The sequence below is a fragment of the Thalassophryne amazonica genome, chromosome 18 (assembly GCF_902500255.1).
Source record: "Thalassophryne amazonica chromosome 18, fThaAma1.1, whole genome shotgun sequence".
Lineage (NCBI taxonomy): Eukaryota > Metazoa > Chordata > Actinopteri > Batrachoidiformes > Batrachoididae > Thalassophryne > Thalassophryne amazonica.
Genome location: NC_047120.1, coordinates 33,609,338 through 33,635,655, shown reverse-complemented (window position 1 = coordinate 33,635,655; position 26,318 = coordinate 33,609,338). Strand labels below are relative to the sequence as shown.

The 26,318-nt window shown below is 40.7% G+C and overlaps 1 protein-coding gene across 1 annotated transcript in view; it reads right to left on the bottom strand.

Moving 5' to 3' along the window:
- LOC117531572 (calcium/calmodulin-dependent protein kinase type II subunit gamma-like) overlaps nt 1-26,318 on the bottom strand; it is a 156,828-nt gene that overhangs the window by 77,472 nt on the left and 53,038 nt on the right. The window contains exons 4-10 of the mRNA XM_034194694.1: nt 17,882-17,936; nt 17,698-17,763; nt 11,923-11,995; nt 10,684-10,786; nt 5,039-5,122; nt 4,239-4,333; nt 36-158 (exon numbers count right to left, since the gene is read on the bottom strand). Of these exons, the coding sequence (XP_034050585.1) occupies nt 36-158; nt 4,239-4,333; nt 5,039-5,122; nt 10,684-10,786; nt 11,923-11,995; nt 17,698-17,763; nt 17,882-17,936 (599 nt within the window). The remainder of the gene's footprint in view (nt 1-35; nt 159-4,238; nt 4,334-5,038; nt 5,123-10,683; nt 10,787-11,922; nt 11,996-17,697; nt 17,764-17,881; nt 17,937-26,318) is intronic.

Sequence of the window (26,318 nt, the reverse complement as noted above, 5' to 3'; positions counted from 1 at the left end):
AGATCCCGTCTCTGTACGGGTGTGAGAGTACTTACGCAGACCCATGGATGTTTTAGTGCTTGTTCGGCAGTGATTCTCTTGGCTGGGTTGATGGTCAACATCTGGTTGATCAGGTTCTTGGCCTCAGGAGTCACTGTGTCCCATTCTGGGGAGGGGAACTAAGGAGACGAGAGCCAAGACTATGTGAAGGATGGAACGGACAAGTGACAAGAGGATTGAAAACAATGCATACTTGTGTAAGGATTGCTTGGGAGCCTGTGTATTTTCACTAGACCACACCATCTGCCACCTGGAGTCTCATTTATGACTTGCTTATGCTCAGAAAGCAGCTTGAAATTAGTGTATCCACTTCTCAGAAAAGCTGAGCTTTATAATGAATTGAAAGAACATGGACATGTTGAAAAACTAGACCACACATGCACATTTTTTTAGGTTAAACACTTGTAAATGCTAAAGCTGAAGTATTGAAACACACCAACATTTTACACCGACCCATCTAATGCAACTTACTGCTCAACAAATTAAATAATTTTTACAACATACCAGACAACATTCATAGAATATTGAGATCTAATGGTTTAAATGCTCATTTATGCAAGCCTCCTCTGCTAAATTTTTACAAAGCAGCAATGACCCAATAAATTTTGGCGAATTTAAGCAGCTTCAATTACTCTGAGCACCAAAACTGGTTTGTCTCATGTTTTGGGAACCAATGGTTTGCTTATCTCTGCCTCACACTGCACAAACCGTCAGACTGCACAGAGGAGTTGCCACAACACTAACGCTCAGGTACATTCAACTGTGCAGCAAGCTAACAGGCTATTCATATGAATGTAAATACCTGCATAAATAATATAACATTAACATATTAAATTCATTGTAAAGACCACCAATGTTTAATTTTTAGAGTAGTGATGATGGATTGCGAATCTTGTCCACATGCAAACACAACACCATTCTGATTGACCGTGATCACAAAGAAACAATATGAAGACCTGCATGTGCACAGCTGACCTGGGTCAATGTATTTCCAATGTTCCATAATTCTTCAAGTACACAAATGTATCGAAATTGACAACTTCTCACCGACTTAATCTCACTTAAGTCAATTAATTTTGATTATTGTTGCACCACGAATTTATTTATTTTTAATAATGTCTCTGAACCTCTTTGGCAGTAAACCATGATCCTGGTATATCATGATTGGTTAACTTTAAACTACATTAATTACATTTAATTAAAGTTTAAATGTTTGGAATGTGATATGCAGAACTGTCAAAAACAAAAAACCCAAACCTTGATAAATACACGCACACTATCTGGAAATTATTCACAGTGCTTAAATTTTTCCACATTTTGTTATGTTACAGCCTTATTTCAAAAAGGCAATTATTTTTTCCCCTCAAAATTCTACTCACAACACCCCATAATGACTACGAGTTTTTTTTTTCTTCATTTTTTGCAAAATTATATATATAAAAAAAAAAAAAAAAAAAAATCACATTTACACCCTTTACTCAATACTTTGTTGATGCACCTTTGGCAGCAATTACAGCCTCAAGTCTTCATTATGATGCTACAAGCTTGGTACATCATTTATAGATGATGAGGCCACTGTACTTATTGGGACCTTCAAACAGCAGGAATGTTTCTGTACCCTTCCTCAGATTTGTGCCTCGAGAGAATCCTGTCTCGGGGGTCTACCAACAATTCCTCTGACTTCATGCTTGGTTTGTGCTCTAACATGCACTGTCAAATGTGGGACCTTATAAGTAGAGTGGTGTGTGCCTTTCCAAATCATGTCCAATTAACTGAATTTACTCCAGGTGAACTCCTATTAGGCTGTAGAAAGTTCTTAAGCATGATCAGTGGAAACAGGATGCACCTGAGCTCAATTTTGAGCTTCATGGCAAAGGCTGTGAATACTTATGTACATGTGATTTCTTTTAGATTTTATAAATAAATTTGCAAGAATAAAATAAACTTCTGACATTGTCATTATGGGGTATTATGTGTAGAATTCTGAGGGGAAAAAAAGTTTTTTTAATCCATTTTAGAATACGGCTTTAACATAAAATGTGGAAAAAGTGAATCGCTGTGAATAATTTTCAGATGCAGTGCGTAGACAGAAAATGTGTGTATGTTTGACTTTACATAAAAGAAATTTTTCATTTAAATTAAGGACTGTTTTGTTGCTCTTCTGATTTGATCTGTTTCTTCTGTTTGTAAGAAATTCTTATAAAATTTGTAAAAGCCCAGTCACCTCTCTGCGTCTGGTTTGCTTAAGGTTTCTTCCTCATTGGTAAGGTAAGGAGTTGGTAAGGTTAGACCTTACTTGTGTGAAGCATCTTGAGGAACTGTTGTTGTGATTTGGCACTATATAAATCAAATAAGCTGAATTGTGATATTGGTTTGGAATCATATCGCACAGCACTACAATCATTCAAGGTATTTCCCAAGAGCAGCTGAGAATCAAATCAAGTCTTTAACAACAGTTCCTTTAAAATAATATATTGATGAAGCACATCAAGTATTTTAAATACTCTTTTGCAACTTCGACTGGTCACACTGATGCTACCAGCTTTCTCAGTTGGTCACACCATAATATGATTTGGTTGCACTTTTTTTGTGCAGTGTGGTATTTATCAACAACCTTTATCAATGAATAGATGTCTTAATTTACATGTTTGTTATAGTTGTATATTATATTTGCATTGATCACAGACCTGCCCACAGCAGACAGGCACCTCGCAATACTCTGTGTAACCAATACTTACTGAGCCCTGTCCAAGTCTGTTGCAGTGCTATAGACTGCGAACAAAGTGAGTTAAAATTTCACCTGGTCACATTTGTGCAAGTACATGACAACAATTTATTTTGTTGCCAACTACCAGTGGTCGTCGCAACTGTCATGCTACTTTACATATGCAACGATAACTTTTAATTTAGAATGACAGTGGCATTTACAGTAAACAGATGTTGGCAGATACAAGGGAGCAGATAGTCTATGCTGCTTTCTGCTTAACTCAAAGCAGTCTGAGGCTTGACGTACATCGATTTAAGTGCGGAAATATTCTTTATGAAATGTCACTAGATAAGAACTAAATGTGTGCAACGACATTCAGATCTGTGAGTGTTTCCCATGTTTTCATGTTGTCCTGTACTGCAGTCTGGAGCAGCTGGAAGCACTGATTACCAAGTGCTGTGATGGTTTGCACAAAAAGGAATAAATAAAGCTGTATCTGTAAAGCTTTCAAAATGTTCTGGAGCAGCATTTGCACTTTACTATCACTAACTTGTAGTACTGATGAATAGTTTTGGTATCAACCCCAACCACAATTTCTATTCATTCTTTAACTCTGGTGTTATTTTCTCCCCTCATTCGGTTGTATATTTCATTCTGTATTTACCCATGTAGTGAGGGCATGTTTCTAATTACAGTAGCTAACTTAAGTTGATAGCTAATGCCAACACTAAGATGGGTGATGGTGGAAGGAAGGCACTGACAAGCACAATACAACCAGTGATCTGCAGGTGGTAGACAAACTACGTCATTTCAAGCACAATTGGTTCCTACTTTTCTACATATAATCCAACCAGCATTCACTAAACATCCAGCAGGTGGCAGACATGTCTATTACACAGTTAAAACGAAGTTGATTTTCACTTGATTTGGCACATCAATGTTCAGCCTATAAGAAATGTTTTTTTCCCGTATGGCCTTTTAATTTGATGAACTCCAAAATACTTGCATTTGCTGCTTAAATGTCTGTATTTACATGTACATGGGTTTAAGAGCAGTGTGGATTCTAGGTTTATAAATGAGTCCCAGGTCTTATACATATGGTATGGGAATACTTAGCTAGAGCCAGAACAAATCTGCAAAGATTCTATTTGGATTAACACAATACACCTAGTTCAGGTCTTTAAAAGTTTTTGTACAGAGTAAATTCCCTTCAGACATTTCAGCCTGACATCTCCCCTCTAGAAACTGCAGTAAGAACTGATTATCAGAGACTGAGAAAGAAGGATACCCCATCAGACTATCCCTCCACCCCCACCCCACACACTACACACACACACACCTCCGCAATGCGTCAGTGAGGCCTTGATAGGATCAATAGCTTTAGACCAGTTCCCAATTCAACACTATTAAACATTCTAAAACTGCTTAGCAAACCCCTGCACTGCACCTTGCACAAAAAGAACCCCTTGCACACACAGGCAAGCACGCTTACATCATATGCACCAGCTTTGATCTGCTGATACAGTTTGTGTTGATCTTCATCCCAGAACGGAGGATAGCCTACTAATAAGATGTAGAGAATAACACCTAGCAGAAAACAGTGGGGAAAAGAAAGGGAGAAAGAGGTCATATAACAAGACTTGATAAATTCAAGATATGGTATAAAAACATTAGTAATTGATTATTTATATAACAACTAGGTTATAACTCAAGAATATGTTTTCTGAAAGTGTGATATCTGTTACTAATATGAGACCTACAACCTTAAGGGGGGGTGCACCCCACATCCAATATAAGTTAATACAGTTGTTAAATCAGTTGGTTAATTTCATAGTTAAAACAAATAAATCTGGTGTCTTAAAGAACTAAAGTCCCAGTCACACAGCACTAACGAAGGACACCGAAGCCAAAATGAAACAAGAAATCTGGACTTTCGTACACTTTCAGAGTTGCAGCTGTCTATGGCTGCAACATGTATGTGCGCGCACATGTCGTTGTCAAGACAACACAGCTGCAGGTGGCTGTGGAGACCACAGACCCGTTGCAGAAATGATCACAATGTCACAGTCGTCGTTTGCTTCGTTTTTCTTTTGTTACTTTCGGTCTTTTATGCGCTCTGCACTTCAGGCTTTTTGGTGATCGGTCAAGTGTTGGCTCATTCCTCCACTTTTTCTTGATGGTTTGTGGCTTTGTGACTTTTTTCCTTCATTCAGCTAACGCCGTGTGCCATGTGACCGGACCATAAAGCTGACTGAAAATAGGTTGTGTCCAAAATAGAGTTTCAATACTCACCACAAGCCCAAATGTCTACTGGTTTCCCATAGGGGTCCTTCCTCAGGACTTCAGGAGAGAGATACCCAGGAGTGCCGGCAAACCCTGACAAAAAACAGCGAGAAGACATTAATATCGAGGCTCTGATAAAAGCCATATTTGTGCAGTTATGTGAACCTGCTGGACCAGATTTTGACTAGACACATTATGATTAATGTAGGGTCACAAGTAAATGCCCATTAGTTAAAGAGTCCTTGCTTGATCATCAGCCAAATGCTGTGAGCGAAGGCACAATGACCTAAGCATGAACAGTAAAGTGTTTGGGAGCCTCTTAAGCAGCACTCAGTTTATTCTTTACTTGCTCCACAGGTGGCTGAAATGTATCTATACAGACCCACAGCTTATTCAGCTCTGATTTTCTTATCACAAATATCTGACTGTGCAAACGATCTTGTATGGGTTGCACAGTATAGTCAGTCAACCTCACTGCTCTGGAATGATATGCTGAACTTGACGCCAATTAGTCAATGACCATGTGATTATGGCACACTGTTTGCCACGCTGTAATATCAGCAGTGTTTCGGTAATCTTGCCTCTACCTTGAGACCTTTTTCAGAGCATGGGAGGCCATAGAAGGAGGCCACACCAAGAGCAATATGGGGGACTGACAAAAACTGCATTCCACGTCCTGCCCCTATGCACTTAAAGGCCCTGCCACACCTTAATTTCGGCAGAGTATGCCAAAAGTATTAAAAATGCTGGCATACATCTAATAAGTTATGGGTAAGTTCTGTGTAAGTTATGAGCATGTTGAAGCATGCTGATACAACCCCTGGCAATAATTATGGAATCACCTGGCTCGGAGGATGTTCATTCAGTTGTTTAATTTTGTAGAAAAAAAGCAGATCACAGACATGACACAAAACTAAAGTCATTTCAAATGGCAACTTTCTGGCTTTAAGAAACACTATAACAAATCAGGAAAAAAAAAAATTGTGGCAGTCAGTAACAGTTACTTTTTAGACCAAGCAGAGGGAAAAAAAATATGGACTCACTCAATTCTGAGGAATAAATGATGGAATCACCCTGTAAATTTTCATCCCCAAAACTAACACCTGCATCAAATCAGATCTGCTCGTTAGTCTGCATCTAAAAAGGAGTGATCACACCCTGGAGAGCTGTTGCACCAAGTGAACTGACATGAATCATGGCTCCAACACGAGAGATGTCAATTGAAACAAAGGAGAGGATTATCAAACTCTTAAAAGAGAGTAAATCATCACGCAATGTTGCAAAAGATGTTGGTTGTTCACAGTCAGCTGTGTCTAAACTCTGGACCAAATACAAACAACATGGGAAGGTTGTTAAAGGCAAACATACTGGTAAACCAAGGAAGACATCAAAGTGTCAAGACAGAAAACTTAAAGCAATGTGTCTCAAAAATCAAAAATGCACAACAAAACAAATGAGGAACGAATGGGAGGAAACTGGAGTCAACGTCTGTGACCGAACTGTAAGAAACCGCCTAAAGGAAATGGGATTTACATACAGAAAAGCTAAACCAAAGCCATCATTAATACCTAAACAGGAAAAAACAAGGTTACAATGGGCTAAGGAAAAGCAACTGTGGACTGTGGATGACTGGATGAAAGTCATATTCAGTGATGAATCTCGAATCTGCATTGTGCAAGGTGATGATGCTGGAACTTTTGTTTGGTGCGTTCCAATGAGATTTATAAAGATGACTGCCTGAAGAGAACATGTAAATTTCCACAGTCATTGATGATATGGGGCTGCATGTCAGGTAAAGGCACTGGGGAGATGGCTGCCATTACATCATCAATAAATGCACAAGTTTACGTTGATATTTTGGACACGTTTCTTATCCTATCAATTGAAAGGATGTTTGGGGATGATGAAATCATTTTTCAAGATGATAATGCATCTTGCCATAGAGCAAAAACTGTGAAAACATTCATTGCAAAAAGACACATAGGGTCAATGTCATGGCCTACAGTTAGTCCGGATCGTAATCCAACTGAAAATCTTTGGTGGAAGTTGAAGAAAATGGTCCATGACAAGGCTCCAACCTGCAAAGCTGATCTGGCAACAGCAATCAGAGAAAGTTGGAGCCAGATTGATGAAGAGTACTGTTTGTCATTCATTAAGTCCATGCCTCAGAGACTGCAAGCTGTTATAAAAGCCAGAGATGGTGCAACAAAATACTAGTGATGTGTTGGAGCGTTCTTTTGTTTTTCATGATTCCATAATTTTTTCCTCAGAATTGAGTGATTCCATATTTTCTCCCTCTGCTTGGTCTAAAAAAGTAACCGTTACTGACTGCCACAATTTTTTTTCCTGATTTCTTATAGTGTTTCTTAAAGCCAGAAAATTGCCATTTGAAATGACTTTAGTTTTGTGTCATGTCTGTGATCTGCTTTTTTTCTACAAAATTAAACAACTGAATGAACATCCTCCAAGGCTGGTAATTCCATAATTTTTGCCAGGGATTGTATATGTTGTCATACGGTGAGTAGCTCAAATTGTTTTGGCATTCACAATATTTCTGACGTATGCCGTGACATAAGTTGTAGGGAAGTTATGCACACGTCCACACACGTTACTTGTAAGTGACTCATAAGTGGAAATATGTCTAGATAATGTTAAGCCTACCCAAAACTTATTTATAACCAATGAGTAACATACTGTGAACTTATGTGCAACTTATTTGACGCGTTTTAGACTACCACAGAACTTACTGAAAGTGTCATCTACCGGAATTCCATATCGACAGTGATTAAAAATAGGGTTTGGGAAGAGGAATCCAGTAGTCTTCAGACTCCGTGGTGAATGGACATGCAGGATCCAGCAAGGCAACAAGAATACCTACTAGATGTCAACATCAGAATGATCTCGTGAATTTGACACTGCACCTGCTGCGTGCCAAAAGAGCCAGGAGAAGAAGAGATGAAAGAAGAAGGACCTGGGTGAAAACATGGATCGGGAGGTGATGGAACTTTGGCATGCATGACCAGCTCATGGTGGAACTCCTCAAGGAGTACCACGCATCCTTCACCAACTTCCTGCGTATACCTGCAGTGATGTTTGACGAGCTGCTAGACAGAGTGGGTCCAAGGATAACCAAGCAGTACACCCTGTTCAGGGAGCCGCTTGAACTTGGCATGAAGCTGGACCTGGCTTTGCGTCACCTTGCCTCTGGTAATGAACATGCTTTGCTGCAGGGCCCCTCACAACACTCAGTCCATAGTGGTCAGAGAAGTATGTCAAGCCATTATTGATGAATATGTAAAAGAGGTCATGATTTCCCAAAGTACTCCTGATGGTTGGCGCACCATAGCTGACAGGTTCTTCCAAAGATGGAACTTTACGTGGCCTGCCGCTGTCCTTCTATGACTGGGTCCCAATACTTCAACTACAAAGGATTCTACCCCATTGTTCTACTGGCCCATGTGGATGCCGACTACAAATTCATTTGGGCAGATATCGGTAGTTTTGGATCAGCATCAGATGTGCAGGTATATAATCACAGTGACCTTAAGAAAAGCCTTAAAAATGGTACCCTTGGTTTTCTTGACTCTGAGCCTCTTCCCAACGACAGCCAGGATGTGCCGTCCATCAGGGACAATTCCCCATATGGCCAACAAAGATGAAGCCATATGCCCTCTGGGGTTTGACAAATGAAGAACGCATCTTGAACTACAGGCTTTCCAGAGCAAGGAGGGTAGTAGAAAAATGCCTTTGGCATCCTGGTTAACAGATTCCAGGTTATGTTAACTACCATGCAGCATCACCCCTCCACTTTCAAGCTCAGCATGAAAGCCTGCTTGATCCTGTACAACCAAATGAGGATCAGGCAATTCATGTACATAGCATATTTTATACATGATATAATGCGGATAAAAAATGTGATTGTAACATTTTATGTATAGTTACATTAATTTTTTATGTTTTTATTGCAGATACCCAGGAAAACAAAACCAGCAGTTTAACCGGGAAGAGAATGACAACCGTGACTTTGTTCCAGGAGCATGACAAGAGGTACATCTCTTGGAGGACACACACAGCTACTGGCCCCAACACTGCCTCCAAGGATGGAAAGAAACAGGAATTTCCTCAAGCACTGGGTTAACTCCCTAGCTAGTGCAGTTCCATGTCAACATAAAATGACAGTTCATATTTGTATTACTGCACTGTTCAGGCAAAGGACCTCAGACACTGCTGCTGATGTTATATTTCATTTATGGACCTTTAGTTGAGCCACTTTGATATTTGGCCATATTTCCCCTGCACTGCAGGTTTGTATGCATTATATCTTCAGACATAGAAAAAAAACAAAAAACAAAACCAAAAGACATAAAAACAGTTTTAGAATCTGTAATTCCAACATTCATGGCAACAGGAGTGCAAGTCCTGCTAAATATTACCTTTTTTTTTTAAACCCACATGGTTTAGTAAGCTCTCCAACTCTTGCTCCTTCCACATGTATTGCGCCATGTGCTTTAGAATGTCATGCAACTTATTCTGTACGTCATGTGACTGTAATAAGCAGAAAAAGTGTTTCAATTTCAGTTTTGCGAAATAAAGCTTTTTCCAATCGCCTGAAATGCCACCTTATATGTACAAGGTTTTCTGCGATATTCAAGAGTAAGGGGGAGGTCTTTGTTTGCTTTTTATATACATGTGGTTCCATTAAGCATATTTTCATTTCAGTGCATCAATTTGGAGGGTAGCGGAAGTCCGCTGAATAAGTAAAAGCCTTGTGTCACCCAGGACAACTTAGAGGATGTGACACCATTTACAGGATGTGACACCAAGAAAGAGATACACCAGGGTACTGTGTAACATGCAAACTGGATATGAAATGGTGACTCAGTTTTTTCATGTAAGGAACCAGCAGACAGCAAATAAGTGAGTGCTGTACTGGAAAATACAATATGATACCCTAAACTTCTAAAACCAGTAGCCAGATGTCTTCTGCCTGTCCATGAATAAGGAGAGTTTAGCACAAAAACATGCTCAGTCTCTCCCTCTCTTTCACACACACACGGCAAGCTGAATCTTACACGTCAATTTTCTCTTGTTGAGATTTTAGTGGTGTAACAGATAATAGCTGATAGCATGCATGTGAACTGTGGTTTAATTGCAAAGTTTATAGAATAGTGTGAAATGCAGATTTATTATCCTGGTGAAGTGTTTTTAAAGTAACTGCATACATCTTTGAGAGTTAAAGTGAAATCAAAACAGATGTGCGGTCACATGAAAGCAGCATGTTAACAGGAGACAGCCTCTGGTGCCTTGCACTGCTGCAGGCTCAGTGCATGTCAGGATCCAAGCACAGGAAGAATCACTGAAATATCAGGAGCTGAGGACAGAACATGTGCAATATTTTCCCTGTGTCATCCTGAGCCCACTGGGCCAAGTTTCAGTGATGGCTGAGATTCTCTCCCCTTTTATTGCTAATCTGAAAAGTTATGGAATCCATGACGACAAAAAAACAAAACAAAACACATGAGGTGACGTGTTTGTTAGTCAACACAGACATGACATTTTCAAGTTGGCCAACCCCTACTATTAAATACTAGAATGAAACAACACATGAGATAACATTCTACATGTCTGAGGCAGTACATTTACTGGTTTCTTACCAAACCAAGCCTGCTGGTCTCCTTGCACCTCAATAGCCAGACCAAAGTCTGCCAGCTTCACTGCAGCCCCCTTCATCTTACTGGCCAACAACAGGTTTTCAGGCTGAAATACAGACATGATGTATGCAGACAGTCAGAGACGTTCTTTTGTAAACCTGCTTCCTCTTTATCCAGCACCTGCTTAATGAATGATTACAAGTGTTGTGTTCAATATAGCGCTTAAATGGATTTGGAGTAGGGGTGCAGTATAGGTGTGACAAAAGCAATGGCGAGCCAGAGGAAGAAGAAGAGAATGGGTGGTTTAGAATCTCCACAAAGCCTTATATGGACATGGGTCTGTAGCCATAGAAACCACTCGGGAGTCATTTAGGGAGCGCTGTAGACTGCATGCTAAAAGGAAAGTGTACTTAGCAAGAGGCAGCATGTGTGGCAGTGTTTTAAATGGCCGCTGTTTGGGCAGGAGGACATAAAGGGCCGCAGTAAAAGCCCACTCAGGATAAAAGGCCAACAAATCAGATAGGCAGCAATGGAGGTAACGTTATTCTTCAACCACGACTACATGTGCACACACTGACACAGAAATGCATGCGTGTGTGGCTTACATTTTTGTGTGGATGATCGCTCCCCCACCCCATCATTTTCCCCTGTTTACACTTTTCCGTCTTTGTTGTCAAACCTATCAGGATTATTACAACCCCATAACTCTGCATTAAGATGAAGTAATGAGCTTTCACTTCATTTCAACACTAACAATTTGGGACGACACCAAGCCCCTGCTGCGCTGCTCTGTGGATGGTGTGATGTCACATGAGTCGTCTTGGCAACTCCTGCAGCGCATCAATGTCTTCACCTCCTCTGCCACATTAGACTCCCGTCTCAATAGCCCAAAGTGTGTGTGTGTGTGTGTGTTCCAGTGCGTGTATATGCAAGTTCCCATCTCTTCCTTGCAACAAAGCGTCCATCAGCTCAACATGAACAGCAATCCCTCCCCCCCGTATGGCTGTTCTGGTCAAGGACAAGCAAGCGCAACCGTTCTGACAATGCACAGAGGAAGAAAGACCAACAAAAGTAGCTGGAAGAGGGATGCTGGGTAAAAATAAAGAGCATGAAAGCAGAAATGCAGCGAGTGAACAAAAAGAAATAAGGAGCAACAGAGAGCCATCTGTGCGTTGCCATGGTCACGGACTGAATTGTGTGTGTGCAAGTGTGTGGTTGTCATGGCAACGAGCAGCCACTCACCTTGAGGTCTCTGTGCACAATATCATGCTGGTGGATATGATTGACACTCTCCAAGATCTGACTAATGCAATGACTACGGAGAGAAAAAAAAAAGCAAGGAACATGTGTCAGTCATCAGCTTTCACTGCAAACATCATCACATGGTTTGTCAATGCTTCCTCAAAAGTCTGATTACAAAGGTGGTGCATTTCAACCCAAATATTACACGTTACTATTTGTAAGAGAACCATTTTTTCCCCATTATGTATGTGGCTGGTAAGATGAAATTGAAGTTTTTAGAATTGATTTATGATGTGCAATCAGTTTGTATCGCACTATGCAAACATATTTAATGCTGAACTCGCCCTTGGACTCAGCTGGACTTTCACTGGGAAGCCAAGCCAATAATTTAATACACAATCACTATTCTTGTTTCTAACGCATTACGAAGACTATAGCTTCATAATCAATATTAAAAGGTACTGACATGGGACTCCATAAATCTCTATGCCAGGAGCAATTTCAGTAACAAGGGCATCACTTTGGCTGCAGCTGCCATTATTTCTAAATATTTTCCCACCATCTCGGCAACGCTGTCAGTTCATACCACTTACAGTGCCTTGCAAAAGTATTCGGCCCCTTGGTATTTCACACATTTTAATGTATTTATGCCATTTCAAATACAAAAAGTAAATCAGGCTTCTCAATATAAACATTTCTAAAATCATCTTCCTTAGATTCAAACAAAGCAAATCTCTACAACTTGATATATATTAATTAAAAATATAAAAGCCAAGATTGCATAAGTAATGGGCCCCTCTGGTATAATACCTGTAAATCAATTTTATTGCCAGTTTGCTTCAAACAAGTCAGGGGATGGATACATGAACATTTCCAAGTCACTGAATATGTTTTGGACTTTATGTATATCAGTTATGAAGAAATACAAACAGTATGACACTATGGTAAATCTGCATGGAGCAGACAGTTCTAAAACAACATGTGTGACTGTGCAACAAGTAAAAGAGTGAGGAAAGCCACCAAGACACACAGACAACCCTGAAGAAGTGATAGGCTTCTCTGGCTGTGATTGGAGAAACTGTGCATAGTGCATGATTTGCACCCCCAGTTATACAGCTCCATGACGAAGTAGTATAGCAGAGGATTTTCTTAAAAAGAAGACCTGAAAGTTCAGTTACAATTTGCCAGAAGGTACATCTGAGATGCAAGTCTCGATTTGATGTTTTGGTGAAAGAAAATCCTTTCTTTCAGCCATTGAGCTGTTTAACAAAATGCATTACACTTTTAAATGATGAAAAATTCTTCCCCTGAAAGTGGGAGGAATCTCTACAATTTTATATTTTCTAATGTGCAGCGAGTGAATATAAAATATTCAAAACTTTTATCCCACAGACACAATCCTGATGGCTGAGTCCAGGAATTCACTGAAAGCATGGACCTTAGTGTTAATCCAGGACAACTGCATAGACAGTTCGTCAGATTCCTCACTCAGCTTCTCTAGTGCTGTAATAGGACAGCGCAGTCTCGTTTGAAGCCTTACGTCATATCGTGGGATTTCACCACTTCTGGGGACAGCGTGCCATTGCACAGCAGAAATACAGCATAACTTCACACGGTAAGATAGTGTACCATTTTATTTTCGGCTGCAGTCACCGAAGCAGTCCCGAAAACTGCAGTTTTTTTGGTTCCCAGTGGGGAAGGTAAGACAAGGTAAATGGGAGAGGTTGTGCTGGTAAGTGTTAGTTTACACAGCTAGCCAGAGCAGCTGCGCTCTCTCACCTGCACAACCGTCTCGACATGTTTGAGCTCTGGTGTCGCAGACCGAACGGTCCACCCTGACTCCACTGCGCATGCGTCATTTTGGAGCTGAGCCGCTCGTCTAAGACAGAGCTTCTTCATCCAAGCGGTCAAAAGGATTAATGTGATTATTACTCATCAGATGACAAGGTAAAACTTCTTAAATCATTCTAAAGTCAGTTTTAAACAGAAACAAGGTGAAACAAGGCGAAACTTTGAAATGACTGACGCGCAGTGAATGCATCAGCTAGCAGCTCATGTAGCTGTGACGCTCTGATCGCTTCTTCCGTCTTTTATGATGAAATAATGCTGAATTAATGTGGAAATGATTGTTGTGCAAAAGCATCAGATATCTGTTGCTGAGACAGATGAAGACTGGAGTGCAGTTTTAAGCAGAAACGAGGTGATAATCCGTGAACCGCAGCTAATGACGCATGCGAAACGAAGGCAGGTGGGACGATATTTAGGGCGGTGACACCGGGTCATAAACAAACTGCAACACATGTCCACATTCCACCACGTCGTCACTTTTTCTTTGCATTTTCACTTTGTTTGCCGTGTAATTTGCCCAAAAAACGTGCCATTTTTCTGATGGGAACATACAAGGTCTGTCCCCGAATGGAGGATTATTGTGTCATATTTTAACCCTTTAGCACCTGCCCTCAAATGAGACTGCAGTACCCAATTAGTGCATCTACTGATTCCACAAAGATCACAGCATCGCCTTCAAAATCAAAGCAAGTAAAAATTTTCCTCGCCAAAATGCAGATATGGATGAATAAAGCTATCAAGCTTAAAAATGTGCATGTGCCTTTTCATACCATTTTGTCTAAAATTAAATGTCCAAGGTATATTATGTTAAATCATCTCATCTGAAGCAACAACGACAAGTTATGATATTAATTTACAGAGGAACATCAAAGATTTCTAATGTAAGAAATGTTTTTTTGTTAAACTTCAAGTTTTATTAATTTCAAGTTCTCCAATGTAAGAAATTTTCGTTTTTTGTGTTACTTCAAAATGCAGAGTAATCAGAAATTAATCAAGTCACAGTGCACTGTGGTCAAAGTTCAATTAGGCTAAACAGCTGTACACTCTCACTGCAAGGGTTGCGCACTGGCAGTTTTTGACGTGTTACTCCACGATACAGTTTGCGCGTAGCTTGGTTTTAGACCAATGTGAACTTGGGTGAAAGGCCCTTTACGTCACGTGTATTTCACATCGTGCTGCATATAACGGAAGATTCCTACATGTTTGTGACAATTTGTTTCCAAGGTGATTTGCAACTCAGTATTTCAGAGTAACACACAGCAATGACTTTCTTTTCAGCTAAATAGTTGGATTTTTAAAGCACAAAGGAAGAGATCGGAAAGGGGAAGGGGCAAACAAAAGTTCCTACAAGGAGGCATTAAATGGCAGTGCTAAGCAGTGGTATTATGCGCAGCTGATTTGGCAGCTCATGAGTGGATGAAAGACCCGATGCACTCACTCTTTGTACTTACCTCCACATTTTAAATGATCTCATTTGCAGACTTAGACCTAAGAAGTTTAAAAACTATAAGTCACATGAAGTTCATGAACAGTTCTGCAGTGGCTGGATAAAAATCTACTCAGTCAACTGTGCAAGCTCAATATCATACAATTTGTATTTCTTAATGACTGATGTAAACAAAGCCAAAGTCCCATTCAGTTGCCTAGAAATGTTCATGTCTCCATGCCCCGACTTGTCTACATAAAAGTTGTTGTAAAAGTGATGAGTTGCATTATATATAGTTTGTCCAACTATTTATGGGCTCTAAAATGGGTGAAATCAAAAGGCTCCAATTCCTAAACGGTTAATGTTATACTTCTGTTAAGCCCTTTGAATTAAAGCTGAAAGTCTACACTAGAAGCACATCAACAGTGTTTCATTTCAACTCCATTATGGATGCGTACAAAGACAAGTCTATAGAAATTGTGTTGCTGTCCAGCTACTTATAGACCAGACTGTAGCAAGCAGAGAAAGACTGCCGGAGTAAAACCATGTAGCTGGAATTTCCAGATCCGTCAACCCAGGAGGTGATTATCAAGGGAGGAAACTGCTGAAGAAGTGGGGAGATTTTCTGAGAAAACATGTATGTTGCAGTCTTTTCAGTTTAATGTCCACATACAGTTGGGCTGTGTTGACAAATGGCCGTTTCGAGCCTTTGCTGTAACAGAGACTGCTGAAACATCCACGTGGTGAGAAATTTGTGTAACCTTACTCTTGCTAGCAGCAATGACATCAATGCAGACATCGCCACACAAGCAATCCAATAATGGGTACTACAACCCCAGTTCCAATGAATTGTGTACAATGTAAATAAAAACAGAATACAATGATTTGCAAATCCTCTTCAACCTATATTCAACTGAATACACCACAAAGACAAGATATTTAATGTTCAAACTGATAAACTTTGTTGTTTTTGTGCAAATATTTGCTCATTTTGAAATGGATGCCTGCAACACATTTCAAAAAAGTTGGGACAGGGCAACAAAAGACTGGGAAAGTTGATAAATACTCAAAGAACACCTAATTGGAAACAGGTGAGTGTCATGATTGGGTATAAAAGGAGCATCCCCAAAAGCCTCAGCCATTCACAAGCAAAGATGGGGCGAGGAGCAACACTTTGTGAACAACTGTGTGAAAAAAATACTCCAACAGTTTAACAATGTTTCTCAGCGTTCAATTGTAAGGAATTTACAGATTTCATCATCTACAGTCCATAATATAATCAGAAGATTCAGAGAATCTGGAGAACTTTCTACACGTAAGCGGCAAAGCCGAAAACAAACATTGAATGCCCGTGACCTTCAATCCCTCAGGCGGCACTGCATTAAAAACCAACATAATTGTGTAAAGGATCTTACTGCGTGGGCTCAGGAACACTTCAGAAAACCACTGTCAGTTAATACAGTTTGTCACTACATCTACAAGTGCAAGTTAAAACGCTATCATGCAAAGCAAAAGCCAAACATCAACAACCTCTAGAAACACCGCCGCCTTCTCTGGGCCTGAGCTCATTTGAAATGGACAGACGCAAAGTGGAAAAGTGTGCTGTGGTCTGATGAGTCCACATTTCAAATTGTTTTTGGAAATCATGGACGTCCTGGCATCTGGACAAAAGAGGAAAAAGACCATCCAGATTGTTACCAGTGCAAAGTTCAAAAGCCAGCATCTGTGATGGTATGGGGGTGTGTTAGTGCCCATGACATGGGCAACTTGCACATCTGTGATGGCACCATCAATGCTGAAAGGTACATCCAGGTTTTGGAGCAACACATGCTGCCATCCAAGCAACGTCTTTTACAGGGACGTCTCTGCTTATTTCAGCAAGACAATGCCAAGCCACATTCTGCAGGTGTTACAACAGCGTGGCTTCATAGTAAAAGAGTGCGGGTACTAGACTGGCCTGCCTGCAGTCCAGACCTGTCGCCCATTGAAAATGTGTGGCACAATATGACAACGGGGACCCCGGACTGTTGAACAACTGAAGTCGTACATCAAGCAAGAATGGGAAAGAATTCCGCCTACAAAGCTTCAACTATTAGTGTCCTCAGTTCCCAAACACTTATTTAGTGTTGTTAGAAGGAAAGGTGATGTAACAGTGGTAAACATACCACTGTCCCAACCTTTCTGAAATGTGTTGCAGGCATCCATTTCAAAATGAACAAATATTTGTACAAAAACAAAGTTTTATCAGTTTGAACATTAAATATCTTGTCTTTGTGGTGTATTCAATTGAATATAGGTTGAAGAGGATTAGCAAATCATTGTATTCTGTTTTTATTTACATTTTTCACAACGTCTCAACTTCACTGGAATTGGGGTTGTACTAGATTGAGGCTGTTTTTTGTATGAGTTACCTACTGGAAATGGAACAGAAATGGACAGTGAGCTTGTACCATGTTCGTGCATGCATATTTTCAGAGAAACTTCTGAGAGACACTGCATACCTGGCATCAGCCTCGCTATAGTACTCCCTGGCTACAATGTCTTCAAATAACTCCCCTCCTGTCACCCTGAAAAGCAGGTTGGGGGGGGGGGGGGGGGGTAAAAGAGAGGATATTAGCATACAAAAACAAACAGCAGTCACATGGAGGGATAAAATGTCAAATGTCACTGTCACAATATACTCACAGGTCAAAGACAAGGTAATGAAAGCCTTCCTCTGAAATGCTGTCATGGAGTCTCACTGGAAGAGACACGGTGCACGGGAAGATGGTGAGACAAACAAACATAGGAGTGGGCTATTCTAGATGAAGACGGTAAAAAATAAATTTTAAAAACTGCCAAGCTTAAGACTGCCTGAAAGTGAAACTACCAGAAAATGCAGACAAAGGCAGAAGTATACATAAGGCCTCTGACAGCACTGATTTTGTCCATCCCAGCAATAGAAAAGTATATCCGGTGGTTAAGACATTAGTTGCCAATTAAGTCCTGTCATGGTTTTCAAACAGCTCCCCACCTCAAGGCACAATGGAAACTAAGTGAGAACCAGGAATGAATTATACTTTGGGGTTTAGACCAATCTCCCACACTACCATGTGTTCCATTTAAATCTCTGCTGTAACCATGAAGTGAGAAGAAAATCTACAATGCAAACATGGTGCAAAGAATCTTCAATAGCACCGGAAATATAGCCATACTCCATGTTGTGCCAAAACGTCACCTAAACTTTCAAACATTTACACATGCTAAAAAACATTAGCAGTATTTTAATCTGGCCTGTGTTTGGTGTAATCTTTGTATGTTCTTGCAAACGGGAGACACTTAAACTAAAGCTTTGTTTCTTTTTGACTGCTGAACATGAATGAGCTTTTTTTAACATGTTCTTTTATTTGATGAAATTACTGGAAAGTAATGAAATGTATATTTTGTTGTTTACCTTAAAAGTTATCAACCAATTTAAACTATTCAACCAATTTAATCCATTTAGTTTACTGCTTTACTGGTACTGCTATTCAACTCAGAGTTACTATAGCAAACACCATCAATTAAAACCTGGAAATCTACCTGGAAAGATATCATTGGAAATAAATAAACAAGAAGGGGAAAAAAAAAAGGGAATTGAGTTGTCCCTTGCGTCTTTCAAAGTAAACATGCTGTTTTTCAAGTTTTGGCACAAAGCTGAATTAAATTGTGGATGCACCGATCCCCCCCCATCAGCCTCTCACTGAAAACGGTGGAACATCCAGTATGTTGCTAACTATCAATACGTAAGCGAGTTTTTGTCGTGTTCTTTCCAGAAGCACTGCATGTGCTGTGTGTCCCACTCTCTCACTCTCAAAATGGCAAACAAATGTCCAGGCAGCAGAAAAGATCTGTCTGAACTCCCCTTAAAGTTCTGAACATGCACAAAGCTTAAAGACTAACTTAAAAGATTAAATAACAGCTGACAAAGAAATCCTTTTGGTTGATGGAAAAATGACTTGTCTGCCAAGAACGAATACAGAGTAGCTCCTTCATCGTGTGACTGTGGCAAAGCTAGCCGCAATGCTCGCCGCAAATGGTGTTAACAATTCCCCATTTCTTGCCGAGTCTTTCACAATAAGAGCACTGGACAAATGGATGACATTATCACAAATCTGACAGAAAAGGAGAAAAACATTGTGACAACTCATTTTTTGCTTTTTACAACAAGCTGGGGGTCACAGAATTTTAGTTTAGGTGGGTGTTTAATAAACAATTTAAAAACAATTTTGAGTGGGCATCTAACCAACTTTCTTCAAAAAAGGGTGTGGTTCAATGATTGGCCCTGGACCCTCAGATGCGTGAACACAGTATTTTACCCGCTGCACATTTTAACATTGTGTTTGAGTTTTGAAATCATTGCCAGCTTCATTCAGTCTACTTTCAAGACTTTCAGGTGTAGAACTGAAAGTTTTGAAACAGTTTGTGACATAATGAAGCAGCATGTTTTAGCTTATAAGGCTGCTCTCGGACATCAAGGAAATTTGCAGCATGCTCAGTAAGTTGTAGTATATCACACCTGTCAGTTCAGAGGTTCTGTGAGTACTGTGTGCTACAGGGACAGCATCTGACTTCCCAATGAATTCTGGCATTTGTCAGGGATGTGGACTGGGTCCTATTTCATTCAGTGTTATATCACAGACTAGAGTTTCAGTGAGGTTGGCCTGGCAACTTTTTTTTTTATAAATACAAGAAAACAGACCAACTCCAGCGTGCGGTCTCCCATGTGTCTACTGGAAAATGTTAGCTTAGATTTCAAATCTTTAAGAAAATCCTTCTCTATGCTATTCCCCTATGATGCTGTCTAACTGGTGGTGGAACAGATAAAAGTTCTACTGGGCAGTTCCTCAAATATCAGCCACAGAAGCCTAAATCGTCTTCAGAGTTGTCATAGGTGTCTTGGTGAATTTCCTCACTTGTCTCTTTGCACATTCACTCAGTTTTTGAGAAATGTCTACTCCAGAAATCTTTAACATACAGTACCATACAATTTGTATTTCTTAGTAATTTGTGTACATCGCTACTTTTGGATCTGACTGTATCTGCCACAGTTTAGAGTAGGTGACTCAGTGGGATAAGAGTTGGACTGCCAATATGCAGATCTGGATTTAATTACTAGTGTGCCCTTCACACTACCTGTGCCCTTCACAGACACTTCATCTGCATCGCCTCAGTGCACCCAGCTGTAAACGCACAGTGGACACTATCAACATGTGGTACCCTGTATCTGTGACACATGGCTTAATGCTACTTGACTGCGCTATTGCTAAGAGATGGATGCTGCAAACACCAACAAATCATACCCAAACTCTACATGTGAGTATCATACACAGAGAACATGGTGTACACATAGAACACTGCACACATTATTGAATTTAGTTATTCAATAATTCACATTATTGAATTCTACCTCTCCCCTGCACATGTATCCTCACATTGTATTTTTATGTATGTGTTGTATATGTGTATGCATGTACAGTATGTGTGTACGTATGTTTACATATATGTATGTACATTTTTTATTTATTTTTTGTAATTGTGACTTGATTGTGTGCTAAATAAATGAAAAAAAAATTGTCTTTGAACGCGACTTGTCAATTATATTCCACTTAATGCAACTGTGCTCTTCAACATTTGGATTTTTTTTGTTTGTTTTTGACTCATGTTGTGATCTGGCGCTGGATAAATAAAACAAATTGAACACAGCAGTCTGAGACCACCACTGGTTTAATGGGACACAGTATTGTGGTAACAGTTACTCATTGAGTAGTACAGGTGCACACCAAGTACTCACACCTCAAATGTTTAATGCTTAATTCATAATAGTTGTTTTTGAACAAGAATTTATGCTACACACAAAACCCATATGAGGATAAATGATGTAAAAATTTGCTCATTTTTTCACTTTTTTAAAAACCCAATTATCAGAAAGATGCAGAAGCATAGAGCATGATCAAAGAAAAAAAAAGCAGTTAAGCAAGAGATGGGTCTCGCTCCGGCGGTCTCCTGGTCATGGGCTTTGGTGGCTGGGGTGGGGAGTAGGTTGGGGGTGAGGGGGCACTGCTGGCTGCGTTGGGGGGTCCTTGTGCTCTTCCTGGCCCCGGGGTCGGGCCTCACCACTTGTCTGGGGGCTGGGCCCCTTCCTCGTGTGGCTCGGTGGTCCCTACCTTGTACTTTGGATTCAGGTGCAGTGGCTCCTTTGCTCCCCATCCTTGCCACCGCTTGCTCTCGCCCTGGGGGGGGGGGGGGGGGGGGGGCTGTCGGGGGTGCGTTCCGGCGCCGTCGGGCCGCTCCCCTGTAGGTTTGCTGTGCTGTCCGGTGGCTCTGGGGGCTGCCTTTCCTGGCCCCTGTGCCCTTCCGCTACCCCTTTTCTCCTGTCTCCCCCGGGGCCCTGCGTCCTGGACCCACTTCAGTCATCGCTCGCGGTCGGCCATGTGGCTTCTGACGTGCCAGAGTGGTCCATGTCATATGGTAAGGTTCCGTACTCTTGTCTTGGGCCGACACACCAGCCACAGTAGTGATCAGATATTTAGCTGTGATCTGGGTCTCTGTGTGTGGATGGTCGTGTGTTTGTGGCCGTCACCACAATTCGGTTTTTGGGTGCTCTTAAGAGGATTAACAATACGGTGTTCTGGATTAGGGTATGGATGCTCACTAATTAGACAGACTGTTGCTGTCACCGTTTGTTCATCATGTGGTTGTTTGTCTTGGTATGTCGTACGGTTGCGGCCCTGTCTCCTCGGTGTCTCACGTCAGAGTTATTGTCTTCACCACTTGTCTCTCGTTCTTGTCTGTCCTTGTGTTGTTTTGGTGGTCAGCCCTTCCTGATAGAAGCTGTCGGTTGGCTTTGAGTAGGATGTTGTAGGCTGATCGGGAAGGGCGGATGGGGGTCACACACACACACCCACCACATTCACTCATGCACTACATACCTTCTGTCTTGCAAGAATAAATTGCATATATGCGTATTAATGTTCATAAATGGTTCTGCCAGTGTGGCATTTACCCTTACTATATATGCAGACCGGGGGGGGGGGGGGGGGGAGTGAGAGAGAGAGAATTAATAATACTAATAATAATAATTCTAATCCAATTACATTTTTTCTGCAGATCTGATTGGTTAAGCATGTGAGATTTCAGACCATATAATGTCAGGGTAATGGTGGCAAAACATGTGACCATTTCACATTTGGATGTATTACTCTGCGCCCTGACCAGTGTTCTGACGAGATGTCATTTCTGTCGAATGTCATTCCTGTCCTCCGCACAACCGCGCATGCGCAATATTGCTGGGACGTGGAACTGTTGATTTATGCGATAAGCTGCACAATTTGACAGAACACCGGCTGCATGCACTGCTAGCTGTTAGCGAGAGAAAGTCACATACCACCGCCGTAATGGGTGAATTTAAGCTACCATACGAAAGTAATGATTTGGATTCTGATACAGAATTACCGTTTCACATTTGATGGATTACGCCGCACCCTAACCGTTGTTGGAGCGATGCTGCCTCAGCTCAGCGGTAAGCCTCGCCGACTGAATTAAGTACAGAAAACTAAACCGTGCAAACGATGGAATTGAATTAGAATGGGAATAACCCCCTTGTGTCTGATGATTTGCAGACGTTCATGCCGTTATACGGTTGCAAATAGCCGTTAACCAGCATGAATGTCTGCAATTCAGACACAAGGGAGTTATTCCCTAAGTTTACATTTTAGTTCATTTTTTAACCAACCAAATTATCACAAGTATTATCTGTTGCATTTGTACAAGTCCTGAACTTAGTCCTACCCCATCATAAAGGACCTGAGGCCCATTTGTGACTGTGTGCCTGAAGTGCACAAGCATCCGCAACTACACCCCCCCCACCCCCCGAATGCCACAAAATGCCATCGAGGAAATGACAGCCAGTGAACAGAAGACTGAAAGAATAGTTGTGTTTTATGTTTAAATGTTTTCCCCTCCATGGTTTTCTATAATTGCATCCACCTCTAGACCCAAGGTCAAAGATAAAATAATTAAAAAGAAAACCTGATGCAATACAGCCCCCTTTTATTAATAAATTGCACCACAAAGGAATTTATGCAGCCTTAGCAGTTAAAATTATTTTAGGGGTTTTTATTGTGTGTGTGTGTGAAGTTTGGATAATGGCATAATAGAGCTCAACCCAATGCATAACTGCAACGTTGCAGCCATCCAGGCTCGACTGTGCACACAAGTGAACAGCAGCAGAATGACAAAGCAGGATCTATACAGCAGGTGCCAAGAATTACTGGACAAACCTGAGATACAGCTACGCTTTAGTGTCAGAAGAGTCATAATTATCAGTATGTAAAATTAATCACTTGTGTAATAAGATGAAGTAGGATGACCCTGCAGCAAAAAGCAAGAGCAAATGTTATTTCCTCCTCCAATCTTCACACTCTCCCTCCATCTGTCTCCTTCTCCTCCTACTTTCATCTTTCCATCTGTCTCATTTTTGTGCCCTCTTTTGTCCAAAGTTTAAACAGAGGCCAAGCCAAAATATGGACCCACCCCACCCCCAAAAAAAAGTCAGAGAGAGGTGGAGGGAAAAAAATGACAAACGAGAGATGCAAGAAAACAGGCAAAGTAGGTAAGAGGAAAAACTAGGGCATATGAAAAGAGATACAGGATTGCAGATCTGTATAAATTTACTTTTTTTTAATTTAACATTCTGCCCAATTTCTAACATTTAATACCAATCTCTCCTTGGATTGTTCAACTAGATGTGTATGTGTGCCATTTCTGTCATGCTTATCATGCATATTTAACATCGATGACATGAAGGACCCAAAATCTCACACAACTGAAAAATTAAAGCAGGACAGATTTTTTGCAAATAAATTCATCTGACATACTGCACTTATGCTTCATCTTAGCTGGATGGAAGTCTGTCCGGTTTATGCTAAAGTTCAATACAAAATTTTTAAGAAGTTTACCACAATATCTTTTTTACATCTGTTGCCAGACTACAGAGAGCATCACTGGTCACATTTTTCATAGGCCAGAATTTCCAGAGCTGCTGACAGGACTATTTGCAAATTTTCTGATGGAATCACAATCAGGTGCAAACTTTGCTTTTACCATGGGCATACTTAGTCAGGTTAGATGGCAGCAGATCAACTTTAAAATCTGCTCACATTTACCAGCTGCTGTTTGGATGCACAGACACGTTTTACAGGCAGTATAGCACAGTAAATACAAAAGGGGGACACAGTAAATACCCTCTGTGGTGCAGCTAGCCTGATTTCTGCGGGCAGAGCTCCGGGCCTCCTCATGCCCCCTCCCAAGCCAAGCCGCAAGATCAGTAGTTCCATTATTATGGGCGTAGCGATGCAACAAAATCAGTTGCTCAATTCTGCATGTTTCCGGGCAGTCTGTGTGCATCTCAGTTATTCAGCGTGATGACGTCCAGGAGTTCAAACATCTGCTTTATGTGCAGTATGAATTTAAGATGCACTAGAACCTCAGGTCAAAAATTATCTTACACTGTCACTGCAAGAACCTGTATTACAATAGTAAATGGAATAGCTATTAAAATAATTACAATATTGACCATTATTGCAATAGTGGCGCCAACACTGCACACGTACAAATGAAGCTCCGTTATAACATGATGACTGCTTTTACTTCAATCCCAGATATGATTTAGCCACTTGACTCCCTTACAAGGATGGTGTGTGTGTCCCCCTTTTGTACTTAGTCATCATATTTAAATGACTTGTCCCGTTATGCAAGAAAAAAAAAAAAAAAAGAATCATAGCACATCAAAAGGATGCGAGCTTCTAAATATTACTGTAAATGTAACAAATCTATACCACAAGGAGAAAGGGGGACAAAATGAAACCAGAATCAGCACAAGATCCATTAATGGTGAAGCTCTTGACTTCCTGCACATCAACGTAAAGTGGTTGCAGCAATTTTCAGTGGTTTTACCACAAATTGACCATTTTTGTCATATGGTGCAGCCCAGCTTGACTTCTAGTACTAAAAATGATTGATGTTAGCAATCAATTTGTGCGCACAATAAAGGCTGAACACCACCTGCACCTTTTCCATGCTTATGCACAGGAATGCCTACAATATAAATTCTATCCCATCTTTGATCATAATCTGGATACTGTTTAAATAGAACATCACTGTTTATATCGCTGTTAACATAGCTCTACTGGTCTTATGTCTGCATTCTCAGTCTGATCATGTGCACAGATCTGTCCACATAATCTAGTTTTTCTACATAGCAATTTTCAAGATGTGCACTTTTGTTTTTCCCCCAATCACCTTCACCTTTTTTTGTGGAAGGTCCGAGTGAAGTTGAAATTTGCTGAACGCTTAAGAAAGGCACCGTCATCACTGCCGTACCTTTTCATGCAACGAATTAGAGCAAAATTTGTTGCCGTCACACAAGGAGGAGTTTGGTTTTCTTGCCTCTCTACAGTCAGCTGATTTGTTAAACAAAACCTATCACAATAAATACCAAAACCTGATCTGTGATAACAGTAGGGATGGCTTCCAAAGCTCAGTATTAAACAGGCCCCAGTGCTAAATTATTAAAGCCTGGAACACTGATAAGTGCCGCCCCTCAACAGTACTGCTGTTGGTACTGGAGAAATTAAGGAAATAAATTTAAAGGTCTCTCTCTCCTTTGGAGGCTTGTGTGCAGAGCTGAAAGCAAGTCGTCTTGCCATACATCACGTCTTGTCTCTGTCTCGCTGTGCTGCCAACTTCTCTGTGTGCTTTTCCAACTGCCTCTGAACTAACTGCCTGAAACACACAGCGAGCGTCACACTTGCATTAAAGCTGCGTTGCATGCTGATTTTAATTTTGGCTTCCATGTTAACAGATTAAACCTTACAGAGAGGCAGCATGAGGGACGCATCCCAGACAAGTGTGTTGCATCATGTGAAACACACTGTTCTAGGGAAAAGACCAGGCGCCTATTTCTTAACCCAAGCTTGTTGCAGGTGGCACAAAACCAAATAGACTGAAAATGGTAAATTAAACAATTAAGACCTTTTAGTGGACTTTTTATGACTGGGAAGCAATATACAACCATGAAAAATATAAAGTTTTTCAAAATCTT